Here is a 15,310-nt window from a genome sequence, read left to right on the forward strand (position 1 = left end):
ACTTTCTCTTCTATAGCTTGATATAGCCAACAAAGTAGGACCTATGAAAAAAAAGGCTATCACTGACAGGAAACAAGTAGGGATTCCGAAACACACATAATGCTTTGTTTTGCTTGCTGTTAGTTAACAGTTACAATTAAACAGAAGTGTTGGAATTAGTAAAGGCCAAAATTAAACTGCAGAAATAAACTGGCAAGGATTTTTTGTGCATGTCACATTAAAAAAACTTTAACTGCCTTTCAGAGATACATCATGAAATCTTGATATGTCCTTTAAATACATTAAAACTTAGTCTCAAAGAGAATTCCTAATAAGTCCTTGTATTTTTTAAATTAAAAATATGCTTTTTGACAATAGGTAAATCCCTTACACAGCAAGAACCCCAAAAGATTTTGAAAAGCTGGTAGAACTAATTCTTAATATTCCATGTTAATTCCAACTTTGATACTTAGGTCTAAACATGAGCTTTTGCCATTTCTTCACCCTCAGTATTTTAACCTCCAGAGGTTTTTAAAGATAATGAATAGCCCCATTTTTATGTAACAGGAACAAGAAATCCACCAGCACCAAAAACTTTAAAACTCAGATCTTTAGTAGCAGTCTTTAGAACACTCTAGATTAAAAATGTAATAATTTGTTAAAGCATGCAAAAAAGTGTAACAGTGAATAAAAACCACAACTGACAAAAATATTGGTTAACATTCCAAACATGTATAACCAATGAACATGGCCTAGGTTTTTTTTTTTTATTGGTATTCACTTCAGAAACTTGAATCCACAGATATAAGCAGTATATTACCAGAAAGTTACAAGTAAACACAGATTATACATGCAAATTTCTGTTCACAAAGGTCACATGTGCAGGTATATGAATTAGAAGCGTGCGTCTAGATTATGGCCAAACTGTTTTTAAAATGCAGAAATGTAAAATTACATCTTGAAATATGAAGAGATGGTCTACACACTTCAAAAATCAAATGTTGCTTATACCAGATGTATGACAGCTACAGGATTCAAGTGACAAGCAATAAGATCTCAAGAAATTAATACTGCTCAAAGAGAACGGGAATATTTTTACATTTCACTGAAAATACATGGACTACTAGAATACGAAATCTAGCAGGAACTTATGGGAAAAAATTACAAAAATCTAAAGCCAATTACTTAGTATTTCTTATTACCTAAACAACAGCATGACATTAAAAGAAAACTGCACCTGCTTTTTAATTGCCAATCTCATATTAGTGAAGATCTCCAAATAAAAAGCAACCAAAAAAGCTTCAAACTCCAAATGAAAAGTCTGCAAGGCTCAGATTAAAATGTGGAATGTTTCAGATGAAAGTAATAAAAATACAATTGGTTTTGTTCTTTATTGAATGGAATCAAAAGTTTTGACATTTCTTTGAAGCTTGGAACTAAATTTCATTTCTCTGAATGATTCTACATCTTTTTTCTTGGTGCAAGTTGTCTTAAGTAGCTTACGAGTCAGTCTCTACAAAGTACTTCGGTCTGTTACCATTCTGATAAAACAAAATTCTTCATTAACTTAACCGTGTATGTATTTTTGCTATAACACTTAACACATGAACAGACATCTATTATTTTTCCACTAAAACAAAAGAGTACAATAGTTTTCTTCTAACTATCAGTATTGTATTTAAAAAAGGTTAACATTAAAAACAAAGAACCATTATTTTCTTTGAAATCGTTAAGCTTCTTGCACATCTTAGGCTTCCTTCTTCTGCCTGCGTTCTTCTGCCAATTTATTCAGAAATTTCTGAAAAGAAAAAGTAATTAGAGTGATTAAGTCACCTAAGAAAACCTAAATGGATAACTTCCAAAATATTCTATCCAGATTTATGAATTTGAGCATAACTTAACATTATCACTATTTTAAAGATTCAGCTATTCTTGTTAAGTCAGTGTACAATACTAAACTAGATCAGAGTATACCACAGTAGGACATGTGAAAAAAAATAGTAAAATGTAAAGATTATTTGGGTTTACAATTAACATTAAATTGCAGAGATAAGAAAACAAAGACCACACTCGCATAGATGAACTGACACTGCTCCAAGAACACAGTAGTTAAAATAACATGGGTTTATTCAACTAGTGAGCCTTCATTAAAGTGGGGAAACATTTTCTTAGAAAGGCAGTAAATATGTCTGTGGGCTGTTCTTTGGTTCAACTACTCAATTCTGCTATTGTGGGAATAAAATCAGCCATAAATAATAATTAAATGAATGACTGTGGCTATGTTCCAAAAAACCCCTCATTTACAAAAGCAGTGACCCCTGTACTGCACCTGTAATTTCTAGAGTTCTTGGACATATTAAGACATTAATAAGTAATGTTCTTCCCCCAAAATCTAAATCAATTTCTTTAATTCTGGGTAGAATTTCTCAAGTCCATAGTTACTACCAATTGATGAGAGGGTTAAAAGCCATTATAATATCCTCAACAACAAAAAAAACACTCAAGAAGTTATCAACTCATTTAGCATTAGCAAAATACTATACTGCATAATAAATTTTAATGAAGTTGACAAAGTCTCCTTAAAATAGAAATAATAAAGAGCCACTCCTCCAATAGAACAAATGAAAATCAGCATATCTAGAAAATATTAGAAAGCATATCATCTATAAAGTATCAAACACCAATACAATTTTTGTACTTGAATACTCTTCTATGTAATACATAATTTCTACTACTAATGGAATTAAGCCACCATTCTTTTTTCATATGCTAAATGTTAAGACACATCTAGGTAGCAAAGAACACTTACATTTCAAATTAGTGACACAGCCAAGGACTGGCATGATTTCCTAAATTAAAGGCTATCATTCCCCGCCCAACCAAATTTATGGTTATCTTCATCCATCTACATCAACATACAGAATATGTTTGATGACGGAATACTTTAGTAGCTCTCTACTATACTAAAGCAGTGTAAAAAAAACAGGTTTTTTGTAATTAATGAGTTAACTCCTTTCATGTTTTTCCCCATTATCTGTTTTAACACTTCGTCTTTCAAGAAGTCAACTAAAATGCCAAATTTCAAAAGATCCAAATAGAAATGTGTTATGCTTCATTACATTTTATTATTCATTTATCCTTATATCTCATCATAAAGTCTCAGAATATCATTATTAATGAATAATTTAATGTCAACTGTAAAAATCAGTAAGTATGAAGGGACATGGCACCTCATAAAATTGAAACAGCTTTTTATTGATTCCACTCCAAATTCTTCCAAATTAGAGAAATTACAGTCAAACATTCACTTGAAAATACTGAGATAACTCTGATTATATCAGAATTTATAACATGGCTAGAGTATCATTCAATTTTTAATTAGAATGTACTATAAAAAAAGGCTCAATAGATGTTTCTAGAAATGCATTAAACTGCTTAAGGCCCATCAACAAATAAATAAAAGTGTCACCTCCAGGAGAAGGCATTGCAATGGGTCTACAGAAGGCACCATACACACTTTACTTTGCATAAATTTACATGACTTCATAAAAAAACTCTCTTGTATATTCAGCCTTACCTTTAATTTCTGATAATGAGGAAGGCTGCTGCAATGAGTATTCTTTGCAACTTCTTCATTTGTATAAAAGAGTGAACACAGCTTACAGTAAAACCCTGTTTTAGGTATCACATAGTCTATACCTAGAACACAAACATACATTCTTACAAATTTAGTAAATCGAAATATTTCATTAGTGTTCCCAAATCTTTTTTTCCATCAATATTATTTGAATGAGAGAATATTTGTGAGAAGTCCAATATGGCCTAAGTTAAAAAAAAACAAAAACCATGACATCATTAGTTAATTTTACTTAACTGATGTTTAAGGTCCCATACCTAACTTGTATTCTTGAAAAGACAGTAATATAAAAGATAAAAAGCAATACGAAATACTCAAAAACCTTTACGCGGGCAATTACACGGGGAAAGAACATATTGTAAAATGATAACAAAAGATAATACAAAATGAGAGTTGGTTAACTGGAAAATAAAGAATATATTAATTGAAATTTACAAATTATTCTGCAGAGAAGTAAATTTTAAATGGTATCAGAGTTTACTTAAGACCAATTTAAAAATCTTATTTACTAGTAACTTGGGAAGGGTGAGAGGGGAAGAAGAAAGCCTTAAATCTCACCAACAGGAACATTGGGCTGATATGGTCCAATTCTATACTCATCTGGAATTGTATAGTCCTCCTTGTTTTCATCACTTTGGCCATCTGCATTTTCACTTGTATCTTTGTTGGGATCATCAGCATTCTCAGCAGATTCAGCGCCTGGTTCTGTATTTTCCTCATTTTTAATTCCATTTTCCAACGCTGCTTCGTTTTCTTGATCAAGTTCCTCGATCTTGTCCACCTTAATTTCAACCAAACCATCATCATTTTTGTCACCAGATTTAAATGCCATGCCCGATTTACGAAGTTTCTGAAGTTCCGAATCTTCCTCATCACCAACCTCATCTAGAGTGACAAAACCTTCCATACTCCCTGGGAAACGACGCTGTTAAGAAAGACAAATTTACTCTGCAACAATTATCCTGCAGCATCCCTTCCGTTTGTTTTACTTGAAGGGAAAGGGATAGCGTCTTTGTCTTTATTCATTCTCTCAAAATGCTGACTTTTTCCTTTCTCCCCCAAAATCACTGATTTGTTTTAACAAATCTGTTGGTTTTAAAACTAAATAATTAAAGGCTTGCCTCAACATGAAGAGCAGAAAATAAATCGGAGAGGACATTTATAGTCTACACTTCTTAAAACTATTATGTTGCAGGGGACTATATCAAAGATGTGATTTGATAAAAAATAGTTCCATGGTATCCTTTGGAAGACAGTATCTTATGATACAACTGCTATTTAGAGAACACTCAGAATAAAATAGAATAGTGGTTTAAAAAGGGGGAAAAAAAAAGTCAAGCTCTGGAGAGCATGACTGCCTACGTTTAAATTTTGACTCTGCCACTTAAAGCAATATGACCAAGGACAATTTACGGAACTTCTCTATGCCTGAATTTTCTCATTTATGAAATTGGGTTAACAAAGGTAGCTAGTGCTTACTGTTACCAGGAGGATTAAGTTCATTAGCATAAATAAAGCTTAGAAAAATTTATAGCATGTAATAAATATCTGCTCTTAAGGGTGCAAGTGTATTACACAACAATCATTCACTTCAGCCAAAAAATAACTTTAAGGCTAAGTTATGTGACCAAGCCATCAAAATCTGGAGGTAAAAATTAGTCTTCCAATAGCTGAACATTGCTTATAAGGAACCAATGGATCTCACTGTATGAGACCCATTTAACATAAGGGGCTTCAAAGGGCATTTTAGTGCTCTAATCCTTAATGTAGATAATCAGCACACCATGCTGTTTTACTATTCTTTATGCTCTATGTATTTTTATATTTGTATTCACCTTATATGCTTATCTGTGACAACTGTTCAAAGAAAAATGTCTTAAAAGCTACTAAATTATCTGATCAAGCTTATGTTTCTCAAATAGGAAAATTCTTCAAGTTTAACAATTTTTATTTACTTATTTTTAAGTAATCTCTACAGCCAACCTGGGGCTCGGACCCACAACCCCAAGATTCAGAGTTGCATGCTCCACTGACTGAGCCAGTCAAGTGCCCCAAGTTTAATAATTTTTAAATGAGTGGTAAAATGTTTTAAGTATCTTGGATTAATTATAAACTCCTATCCTTTTTATTTTTTTTTAAGATTTTATTTATTATTTTATTCATGAGAGACACACAGAGAAAGGTAGAGACACAGGCAGAGGGAGAAGCAGGGTCCCTGCAAGGAGCCTACTGGGGGACTCGATCCCGGCCTCTGGGATGGCGCCCTGAGCCGAAGGCAGATGCTCACCGCTGAACCACCCAGGAGTCCCATATCCTATCTTTTAAAAAACAATCTGGACTACAAAGCCGCCTACTAGTCCTTACATGCTACCACTACAATACCCAAATATATATAGATGTAAGTCTTCCTCCTTCCTTACTAAAAATTTCCTTCTGTGAAGTTGGCACTTTTTAACAACTATTATAAAAAGTCTCATTTAACCTATTTATTGCAGAGTTTACTTTTAAATAGTTATTGTTATGGTTCATAACTGATTTTTTCTAATATAAATGAGTAATTCTCTAATCTGACTCTGCCAGTATAAATAATATGAAATATTTATCTAACCTAGTTCTCTATCAAAACAGGTCCATATACAATCTTCCTTTACCTTTTTTAGCTTTTTCTTTGCAGCTGCTGAAGCACTGGCATTTCCATCTTTTTTGACAGCTTTGTCTGAAGGTTCCTTTTTCCCATCAGAAGCCACGTCACCTAAATTAGCAAGATCTGTCTCATCTCCCACTGAACTGCCACTTTCTAGCAGTGCTGCTGCTTCTTCTTCATCTACGAGTAGCTCATCTTCAGATTCAAGCAGCATATTAGGTTCTTGCTCAGCTTGGTCATCCTTTGCATCTTTTTCACCATCTTCACCTGACTTCTCTTCTTGTTCTTTACCTTCAGTTGTACTTTCAGTCTTCTGGGAACCATCAATCTTGGATTTCTTATCGCTTGGAGATTCTTTGCCATCTGGAGAATAAGATCTCTTCCTAGAATCAAAAGGATATCCCCTCAATTAATTCTCCTGAGTTGGAAAACAGAAGTTGAATATACCAGGGTATACACACACACAAAATGATATTACCGAGATTTATCTTTTTTCAGTAAGTCAATGCCTCTGTTGGGAATCTAAAAAGACAAAATTTTGTATCAGTTAAATAAATGCATTAGAGTATGTTCATGTGCAGGTTATATAATTATCCAATTAACAAATGGTTGAGGAACATCCTTTATATCATCAACTAAGCTTATTCAATCCCATTAACCATACCTAAGAATGTAAGCTGCCCACAGTAAGCAGTTCATTACAATCAACATTTCAACAGAGCAGTAGAGCAATGGATAATAAACATTCTGGTAGAACTCTGTTCAAATAAAATCTTAAATAAGATAGATAAAAGTAGGAGTTTTTTTATGTAACACCATTAACAAACAAGCCAAAAACTTGTACTGAAGAATACCGGGGGGAAAAAAGGTTGCTATCTTTAAATAACCAAATCCTATATTCTTAGCAAATAAAAACGTTTATAAATATGTGGTAGCTTGAAATATGTGAAATAAGCTTTATAAGGATGATAAATACACTACTACATACCCTCAGTACCAACTTTTTATATTTTTCAGACAAGTCAACTTTCACACATCTCCCCTGAAACCAAAGGGCCTTTTTCAAACAGTGGTCGACCATTGCCATTGCATCCTCTCTGGTCTCCATCTCAATAAAGGCCTTAAAAAAAAAAAAAAAAAAAAAGAAAAAGAACAGGGACATTAGTTTTCAAAGACCTGCATATAACTCTGGTGCTTATTATTTTTTCCAGTCTATCTGTTACGAAAATTTAGTCTTTAGCACAGAGATCCCTAAAAGTTAAAAGTCACCCAATTAAAAAAAATATTTTATCAGAGATTTACACAAAGTAGCAACAAACATTAAAACATCTATATGGAGGCCTAAAACACACACACACATAAAATAATTAAAGCAATCAGCTTAGAAGGTAATACTCAAAATACGGCAAGAAAGAAATTAGCTTAAAAAGCCTAGAAAGATACAAACTCACAATGGCGTTACAAAAGCATTAATGACAATGAAATAAAGATGCTCTTTACTCTGAAATTTTAAGATGAAAACCACAAGTGAATGATGTAATCCAACCCATTCAATTCACTTAAACTTGTAAAGGCTAAAATACCCAGTGTTAGCAAAGCACTCTTGGACAATGCTGGTGTGATTATAAACTGGTATTTTTTGCAGACCAATTTGGCAATATCAAAGTAAAGAAAGTATCAGAATACAACATTCCAATTCTGAAATTCTATCCTTCAATTATGATACAAATATATAAACATTTACAAGCTGCCAAGTCCACAGCACCAAAGGTACAGTCCAAAAAACTCTAAATATCCATCCACTCAGGAAATTAGTCTACTCAAGCAACAGTATAATATCACTTGAGCCAAGAAAGAAACAATATACCTACATACACACAGAAAAGATTTTTTTGGATGCAAACCTTGGAAACAAATAGTGTTATCATCTTTACTTTCCACTTTACAGTTTTTCAGTGTTTTACACACGGAGAATCTACTGTAGTTTTTTTTTTTTTTTTTAAATGACCATTTAGCAGTTTGGCCAAGAATGTTTATGAGAAGGTAAATTCTGTGTGACTATCATAAATAATTAAAAAAAAAAGTTTAAAAAAAAATAAATATCTTAATTTTTTTTAAATTTTTATTTATTTATGATAGAGAGAGAGAGAGAGAGGCAGAGACACAGGCAGAGGGAGAAGCAGGCTCCATGCACCGGGAGCCCGACGTGGGATTCGATCCCGGGTCTCCAGGATCGCGCCCCGGGCCAAAGACAGGCGCTAAACCGCTGCGCCACCCAGGGATCCCAAGATATTTTATTTAAATTAACATATAGTATATTATTAGTTTCAGAGGCAGAATTCAGTGATTCATTAGTTCCATACAACAACCAGTGCTAATTATATCACATGCACTCCTAAATGCCCATCACCCAGGTACTCCATTCCTCCAATCATCTCCCCTCCAGCAACACTCAGTTTGTTTCCTGTAGTTAAATATTTCATGGTTTGTCTCCCTCTCTGATTTTTCCCTCTCTTCCCTTATCATCTTCCTTAAAGACTTCTGTATGTGGTATTACCTGACTTTTCATCCTCATCAGTATATAATTTTTAATTTTTCCATAAGGCTCAGCAAGCTTGAGAACTGCACTGTCCGAATAGCCAGAATGAGGTAAATTGCTAAGATGTATCACACGTCCAAGCTCTTGCTTTTGATCAAACTTCTGGTCTGGCTTCCCTTCAGGTTTCTAAAAAACAAACAAGCAAACAAACAAAAAATTAAGTCAAATGGTGGTAGGTATGCTATAATTAGTTGTAAAAATTTAAGTAGTTCTAGTTATTAGCAACAACTTAAAGTAGCGAAAGTGGTACAAATCTGGAGAAAACTGTAATTACCTTTATTCTTTTATACTTCTGGGATAAATGAACTCTCACTGGCTTGCCAAATACTAATGCTGGTGTGGTTGTATAATAATCCACTGCAGCTTGAGCATCCTCTGTAGTTGCCATTTCAATAAACGCCTAAAATTGGACAAAATTATTTCCAAAACAAAACAAAAAAAACAGGCCCAAGTCTTTCTAGACATATTTAATCATTAATATGATATACAAATGTATAAATATTAATACATTTTTTAGAGTCTAAAAGCAGAACATTGCTATTTCTTAAAAATATTTTATTTATTCAAGAGAGAGAGAGAGAGACAGACGGACACAGGCAGAGGGAGAAGCAGGCTCCATGCAGGGTGCCTGATGTGGGACTCAATCCTGATCCCGGGTCTCCAGGATCCCGCCCTGGGCCGAAGGCAGCGCTAAACTGCTGAGCCACCCAGGCTGCCCAGCTAATTTATTTTATTAAAGGTCATTTCAGATTTTACTACCTTCATGCTACTCAATTGTCATTTATTATATCTACTTTAATTTGGCATCCATTTTGGTAAGTTTGGAATGGCTTCCCAAAGAATCATCATCCTTTAGTTGTTATAGTAATCAGAGACAATTTTACTGCTTAAGTAAAATTAATAACATTAATTATGTAAGTTATTAATTTAATAACAATTAATAGGGGATCCCTGGGTGGTTCAGCGGTTTGGCACCTGCCTTTGGCCCAGGGCGCGATCCTGGAGTCCCGGGATCGAGTCCCACATCGGGCTCCCGGCATGGAGCCTGCTTCTCCCTCTACCTGTGACACACTCTGCCTCTCTCTCTCTCTCACTCTATGTCTATCATGAATAAATAAATAAATCTTTAAAAAAGGGGGGGATAACAATTAATAGATTTATTAAATAATCCATTAGGCCTAGAAATTAACATAATTTTTAAAAGATTACTTATTTATTCATGAGACACCACTGGAGTGGGGTGGCGGGGGGGGGAGGGGCAGCGGTGGGCACAGACACACAGGCAGAGGGAGAAGCAGGCTCCTTGCAGGGAGCCCAATGTGGGACTCAATCCTGGACATGGGATCATGACCTGAGCCAAAGGCAGGTGCTCAACTGCTGAGCCACCCCAGGTGTTCCCTAGAAATTAACATTATCGACAGTAGTTCAATGATTTTTTTTCTCTATTACATTCCATGTTAATGACTTAATATTACACTGAGTTCTTCTAATATAAAATCATATAATTCCTTTAGGAAATAGATTAGTAACGAATAAATACTACATGTATTTCTATTCATACCTCATTAATTTTGTTTAGAATCAGATGATTTGAAATGACTCCAAATGGTTCCACCAGCTGTAACAGTTGATATCTCAAGTTTTTCCCTCGCTGAAAATCCATGATGTGAACAACTCGGCTTGTCTCCTATCCATTAAGAAAAAAATCAAGTCAAGAGGTCTCTTTAGAATCAGGATGAAACAAGTTATATATTAGAATTTTCAAAGTTTAATGCTAACAGATTAAGTATTTAAAACAACTCTTAATATTCTAGAGAATTTTAAGACTACATAGGAAATAAGATGCACTGGGGTTCAGAAAGCCTCTGCAGTTATTTTTAAATGGAATACTATGCACATAGCAAAATTTGTTACACTCAAGGTAATATCTCTATACTCTGGGTATATGAAAATTAAACTTACAACTATTATTAAAGTCATGTAAAAGCCTGATTTTTAAAAAATAATAGCAGTCTTCTTATCGTAAAGGACTACAATGCAAATTCAATTTACAGGGATTTCAAAATTAAATCACATTTCCCAAAACAACAAGTAAAAGAAAGAGCTGTATTACTGACCACTCTGCCTTTCTGCATGTGTCTTGGTCCTTGCAGGTTCCCATTTCCAGCACCTTTATGAGAAAAAATTATTTTTTCAGTCTTATACTTATGGTAACAGTTGTAAGTGAAAAATGGGATATCTTCCTTCTTTTTTCTCCCCTTAAGATTTTAGAGAGAGATCGAGCATAAGACCAGGGTTGGGGGGTGGGTGGAGTGGGGAGGAGTGAGAGAGCAGCAGACTCTCTGCTGAGTGCTCTCTATCTCATGACTTTGAGGCTCATGAAATGAGCAGAAAGCAAGAGTTGGGATGCTTAACCTACTCCAGCCACCCAAGCATTCCTTATTTTGTGTGTGTGTGTGCGTTTTTTTTTTTAAGTAGGCTCCACATACAGCGTGCAGTCTAATGGAGGGTTGGAACTCATGACCCTGAGATCAAGACCTGAGCTGAGATCAAGAGTCAAGATCCTTAACCAGTGAGGCACCCAGGGTACCTCAAAAAACAGTACATCTTTGAAACACAAATTAGAGGTTACCATTAGTATTTTAAGAACCAGGTCTTTTCATATGATGCTATTTTTGAGTAATTTTTTGACAAGCTCATATTTTACTTTTTACTTCTAATCACCGTAGTATTTAATTTTTATGGTAAAAGCACTTAGGGAGAGTTAACAAGTTTCATAATCACCCAGATTTCCTCTTGGTCCAACTGCTGGTCCCCCAAGATGAAATGAGGGAGGTGGAGGTCCCAGAATTCCTGGTGCTGGGTTTGTAGACTGCTGCAACATGAATGGATCACCCCTAGTAACATGAGACATAAAATATATAATGAATGACAAGGAGATCCATCAGAAATAATTAAGATCTATTGTTAAAACACCCCTTTAATGATTATAATTCCAATCTTGGCAGGTATTTGCATCAAGTTAACTACGGAAAAGCTATAACAGCAATAAAATAAAAATTACTACAATCAGAATTCTAAAGATTTTTTTTTTTACCCACACTGACTTAAACCAAACCCTCATATTCAATAGATACTCAAAAATTTTTTTGTTTATAAATTTTGAAAGATTAACCTGAATTCCTTACAATGATCTCCTTTATAAAAAGAGCTTAAAAATTTTAACTTACATTGTATGTCCTGTATCATTGTCAGGATTCCATTCTGGGTAGCTTTAAAGAGACCAGAAAATTAACTTTAAAATAAAACTGTCCTTTTCACAAAACAGCCTTGTTTGGCCTTTAAAACAGAGTTTATTAGTAAAGTTATAAGAGAATTTAAGTGTTAGAAATATTACAGTTTAAAACATAGACTTCCAAAAAAACCTCCAAAAGTTTAAATTAATCCAAATGAACAAGATAAACTTGTTCTGTACTGAAAATGTAGGTAATATATGTTGAAGTTTAATTTCTAAATTTATTTGTTAAGTCATAAGAAGGAAAAGGTACTGCATGGGGAATTGGAAATGCGGGTATATAGGGAAATAAGGACCAACCACAGATTTTCCTTCTACAATATTAAATACCAATACCAAAAACAGAGTTGAATTGTGACACAAGAAAAGAAAGCCCCAAGAGAGCTAGGTACATGTGAAAACTGGCACTCCAGTGAACAATGGGTATGTGTGTTTAGGGGGAAATTCCTTAGGAATTCTATTCCAGCAGCTAAATCAGAACCACAGGTGTCTCAAAAACAAAAAATACATCTTGATGGATTTTGTTTGACAACTTGTAATTTCTAATGACTTCTTCCCTTTTCTCTATCTTCTATATTTTTAGAGCATTACTGTTATTGAAAATGCTTGAATCTACTGTACATATCAAAAGCCATCTTTAAGTATTCTTGCAATTTACAGAAGAAGAGCCAATGTTTATTTGCCCTACAAATAATATTAAACAACAAAATAGCACTACCACTGAATATCTAATATTCTGAAATCAGTTTCCATCTAAACATTTGTTTGTAACTGGTAATGCCCGGTCACTATTAACTATATGCAGTGATAACAATGTGGATATTACAAGCAAATGATGAACTCCCCAAAACCAATCAATGGCTGTTTCTGATTCACGTTACAGATGCTTTAAAGGTATTTCAAACTCCTACATTTCAAGAAGAAGCTGGCATCGACGACTGTGACTTGCTCCATTGATATGTTGACTCCACTCCTGTAGCAAAGTAAATTAGTAGAATTAACAAAAATAAAGCTAAGATATTTTCATTTGAACCATTCAAACTCTAGGAAGTTAATCTATATGCAGTATCACAGACTGTAGAAACACTTGACCATTCACTAGTCACAATGATTTAATTTAAAACATTTCTCTGAATCCTTGTAGCTTGATCCTGCCCTCAAATACGCCATGCACATTCTTGGAAAAACTGGGTAACCTGATTAACATACTAAAAACCTGACAGGGAAAAGACAGAGTTAATAAAGATCAAGAATAACTAACCTTGAGATCAGCTAGACATACTAATCTCTGCTGTGGACCAAACTGGATTATATATATTGTATCATTAAAACTGCTTTTATAAAACTCTATGATAAAATATCCACGCTTCTAAACTACTTTTCTAGAAATGTTATAAATGTGAACAATTAGTTTAAAATAGAATTATTTCATTTTATCCAGCTTTGAGGCATGTTCCAAGTGTACTACAGCCATGAAAAACTAAGATTCAACAGGAATGGCTTTTCTAGAAAATGCTCCCCATTTATCAAAAAACTAAGCTCACATTATTTCCCAAAAATAAAGAATCAAATTTCAGGAATATGTTTCCAAATTTTAGGGAGGGAAACATTCTATTCTTCAATATTTGTACTCCTTTGTGGTTATTTTAAATGTAAGGGATTAACTTCTTTCTTTTTATGCAAATAAGCTTTCCTTTCACTAGTTAAAAATCCACATATAAACAATGTTTTAAACAACATCAGAAAGAGAAGTTAGGAAAAGTAGGCTCTGCTGTCAGACTGCCTAGGTTCTACTCCAAGGTGCCACTTAGTCGACATGAATCCTTGGTACACAAATTGAAATTTATGACTCCATATTCTAGGATATTGTGAAAAGTGAATGACTAAGGTAATCTGCTTATCAGAACATTGCCAGGCACAGAAGTAGTGCTCAAAAAAGAAAAAAGTGAACTGTCATTACATTGCTTATAAAGCTATCTCATTTTACAATTCCTGCTTTACAAGTATCATGGCTTCACAAATTCCCACAAAATAAGGCAACTTTAGTCACATCCACACTACCTAATACATTATATTTGGAATATAAAACACGGTCAGGCAATGTTTTTAAAAGGGGGTCTCACTTAGAGCTGAACTAAAATAAACCCAATTATCAGATACCTTCTTAAAAAGCTTCAGAATGGTATTTTATAAACCTAATCTCTAAAAATAGATTTATACTACAACAATTTACATACTTCCCCTCTGCTCTAAAAGAACTAACTAAAATCCCATGAAAGTACTATGGAAGCTAGATCTCAAAGGTAGATTGTCTTTTAAAAATAATGGCTAATCACTAAGGAACTTGAAGAATCTCTCCAGCTGGCTCCACAACCAGTTATTTGGGATATAAAAAGTTTGTACTTGCAAAGCAACAGACCACTGACTTACTGGAGGATACTTTTAAAATGGCTGTAAGAAGAAGCGCCATAGGTAAAGTTCACAAAATTAGTCAGAGGGATTAAACAAATACTTTAACTTAGAATTTTCTGGACTAAAAATATTTAGATTTTATTTAAAATGTCCTTGAGAAGCAGTGTGTTGGGAGAGGAGTAAAAGTTACCCTATTAGGCACATTTCTAATTCACAGGAGATGGAAAGGGTATCTAGTTGAGCAGAAAACTATTTATATCCAATCCTCTATGCTCTTTAAAGGTTCAAACTTATGGTAAAAGTGTAGCTAGTCTTTCAAAGTACTAGAAGGAAGGCCAAGATCAAAGAATCATTATGTACCTCCCAAGACCACCCATTCCTAACCTGCACTACCACACCAGATCTTTGGTTTTAAAATGAGGATTAAGAGTCAAAAGGGTTTTTTAAAAAACCTCTATCCTTGATTCTACATTGAGTTAACTTTCACATCAGATTAATAAGGAAAAAGGATTCACTTTTTGAATGCAGAAGTTCTGTAGAAAAATTTCCTTCACCTTGATGTCTTTGAGATATCTAAGTTATATAAAGAAAGAATAATTTGGAGAAGCACTTCTGGAATGGCAGAATAAAGATAATTTAAGGGCTTCTAGAATAATACTAAAAGGAAAAATACGAACTCAAGTGACAAGACAGTGAAAAGGCTGTAGTGGGCACTTTTCTTTAAGTGAAAAGAATTTGAGGGAA

General features: G+C 34.0%; 1 protein-coding gene across 8 annotated transcripts in view; it reads right to left on the reverse strand.

Annotated features, from left to right (window-relative positions):
• Positions 1-723: 723 nt before the first annotated feature.
• Positions 724-15,310, reverse strand: part of MATR3 (matrin 3) — a 30,919-nt gene continuing 16,332 nt past the window's right edge. For 7 of the 8 annotated variants that reach the window (XM_055301750.1, XM_055301746.1, XM_055301747.1 and 4 more), the window contains 13 exons: positions 13,066-13,127; positions 12,090-12,131; positions 11,644-11,756; positions 10,977-11,029; positions 10,421-10,546; positions 9,134-9,259; positions 8,818-8,985; positions 7,249-7,380; positions 6,739-6,782; positions 6,268-6,643; positions 4,175-4,541; positions 3,557-3,678; positions 724-1,777 (listed from right to left, as the gene is read on the reverse strand). In XM_055301750.1, the coding sequence (XP_055157725.1) occupies positions 1,727-1,777; positions 3,557-3,678; positions 4,175-4,541; positions 6,268-6,643; positions 6,739-6,782; positions 7,249-7,380; positions 8,818-8,985; positions 9,134-9,259; positions 10,421-10,546; positions 10,977-11,029; positions 11,644-11,756; positions 12,090-12,091 (1,680 nt within the window). In that variant the 5' untranslated portion in view covers positions 12,092-12,131; positions 13,066-13,127 and the 3' untranslated portion in view covers positions 724-1,726. The remainder of the gene's footprint in view (positions 1,778-3,556; positions 3,679-4,174; positions 4,542-6,267; positions 6,644-6,738; positions 6,783-7,248; positions 7,381-8,817; positions 8,986-9,133; positions 9,260-10,420; positions 10,547-10,976; positions 11,030-11,643; positions 11,757-12,089; positions 12,132-13,065; positions 13,128-15,310) is intronic. The other variant, XM_055301748.1, reaches the window with a different exon arrangement.

The sequence above is a fragment of the Nyctereutes procyonoides genome, unplaced genomic scaffold (genome assembly GCF_905146905.1).
Source record: "Nyctereutes procyonoides isolate TBG_1078 unplaced genomic scaffold, NYPRO_anot_genome, whole genome shotgun sequence".
Taxonomy (NCBI): Eukaryota; Metazoa; Chordata; class Mammalia; order Carnivora; family Canidae; genus Nyctereutes; species Nyctereutes procyonoides.